The sequence below is a fragment of the Oryctolagus cuniculus genome, chromosome 8 (assembly GCF_964237555.1).
Source record: "Oryctolagus cuniculus chromosome 8, mOryCun1.1, whole genome shotgun sequence".
NCBI classification, from domain to species: Eukaryota; Metazoa; Chordata; class Mammalia; order Lagomorpha; family Leporidae; genus Oryctolagus; species Oryctolagus cuniculus.
This window is the reverse complement of record NC_091439.1, coordinates 66,699,853-66,701,699: the sequence shown is the minus strand read 5'-3', so window position 1 is coordinate 66,701,699 and position 1,847 is coordinate 66,699,853. Positions and strand designations below refer to the sequence as shown.

Genomic DNA, 1,847 nt, shown 5'->3' with positions numbered 1-1,847 from the left:
TCTAAATCCACAACCTGATACCATCAAATTACTAGAGGAGAACATTGGGGAAACTCTGTAAGACATTGGTACAGGCAAAGACTTCTTGGAAAAGACCATAGAAACACAGGAAATAAAAGAAAAAATAGACAACAGGGAGCACATCAAGCTAAGAAGCTTCTGTATCACAAAGGAAACATTCAACAAAGTGAAGAGAAAAATGCTCAGGATCACTAGCCATCAGGGAAGTGCAAATCAAAACCATAATGAGGCTTCACCTTGCCCCAGTTAGAATGGCTATCATACAGAAATCAAAAAAGCAATAAAGAGTTCTCTTTCCCGTCTTGCAAGATGGCGGGTGAAAAAGCTCCCGCTGCAAAGCCGGACGCTACCAAGAAATCTCCAGCCAAGAAAGCCGATCATGCCCGCGGCAAGGCGAAGAAGAAGACCCTCGCGGAGAAGAAGCCCAAGAAGGGGAAGCCCCACTGCAGCCGAAACCCCGTCCTGGTGAGAGGGATTGGCAGATACTCCCGCTCCGCCATGTACTCCAGGAAGGCCCTGTACAAGAGAAAGTACGCGGCTCCCAAGTCCAGGATTGAGAGGAAGAAGAAGAGGGAGAAGGTGCTGGCTACCGTCACGAAACCAGTTGGTGGCGACAAGAATGGTGGCACCAGGGTGGTCAAGCTTCGCAAAATGCCGCGGTACTATCCCACCGAAGATGTCCCTCGGAAGCTGTTGAGCCACGGCAAAAAGCCCTTCAGTCAGCACGTGAGGAAGCTGCGGGCCAGCATCACCCCTGGGACCATCCTCATCATCCTCACGGGGCGCCACAGGGGCAAGAGGGTGGTTTTCCTGAAGCAGCTGAGCAGTGGTTTGCTGCTTGTGACTGGGCCTCTTTCCCTGAATCGGGTTCCCCTGCGTAGAACACACCAGAAATTTGTCATCGCCACCTCCACGAAAATTGACATCAGCGGTGTGAAAATCCCGAAGCATCTCACCGATGCTTATTTCAAGAAGAAGAAGCTGCGGAAGCCCAGACACCAGGAAGGCGAGATCTTCGACACCGAGAAGGAGAAATACGAGATAACAGAGCAGCGCAAGGTTGATCAGAAAGCTGTGGATTCGCAAATACTGCCGAAGATCAAGGCTGTGCCGCAGCTCCAGGGATACCTGCGGTCTGTCTTTGCTCTAACGAACGGAGTTTACCCGCACAAACTGGTGTTCTGATTTCTGAGGGGAAGCTCATTAAATAACGAACAACAGAAAAAAAAAAAAAAAAAAAAGCAATAAATGCTGGCAAGGATGTAGGGAAAACAAGTACCCTAATCCACTGTCGGTGAGCATGTAAATTTGTACAACCACTGTGGAAGACAGTATGGAAATATCTCATAAATCTGAAAATAGAAATACCATATGACCCAGCAATCCCACTCCTGGGAATTTACCAAAACAAAATGAAATTGGCATATAAGAGTTATCTGTACTCCCATGTTTATTGCAGCTTAAGTCAAGATAGCTAAGATATAGAATCAACCAAGATGTCCATAAACTGATGACTACATAAAGAAATTATGGTATATATAAAGTATGGAACATGACTCAGCTGTAGAATTGAGTGAATTGCTGTCTTTTGCAACAAAATGGATGCAGTTGGAAACCATTATACTTAGTAAAATAAGCCAGTGCCCAAAAGACAGATACCATATATTTTCCTCGATCTGGGAGTAATGAATAGAGTACCTAAAATGTAATGTAGAGAAGTGAAACTGACATTTTGAGATTTGATGATTGTTTCCAGCCCTTGTCTCGACTGTTGAGAAACAGTGTTTTTTTCTCGTACTATTTGTTGAACTCTTTACTTAGTGTAG

General features: G+C 45.4%; 1 protein-coding gene across 1 annotated transcript; it reads left to right on the top strand.

The window, feature by feature from the left end:
* The first annotated feature begins 305 nt into the window (after positions 1-305).
* On the top strand, positions 306-1,297 carry LOC138843528 (large ribosomal subunit protein eL6). The gene has a single exon (XM_070047836.1). It carries the CDS (start codon positions 331-333, stop codon positions 1,204-1,206), a length of 876 nt encoding a protein of 291 aa, XP_069903937.1. The 5' UTR covers positions 306-330; the 3' UTR covers positions 1,207-1,297.
* Positions 1,298-1,847: the final 550 nt, after the last annotated feature.

What these genes read in the sequence shown, in the direction of transcription:
- LOC138843528 (XM_070047836.1), top strand. Translation starts at nt 331, where the DNA reads ATGGCGGGTGAAAAAGCTCCCGCTGCAAAGCCGGACGCTACCAAGAAA.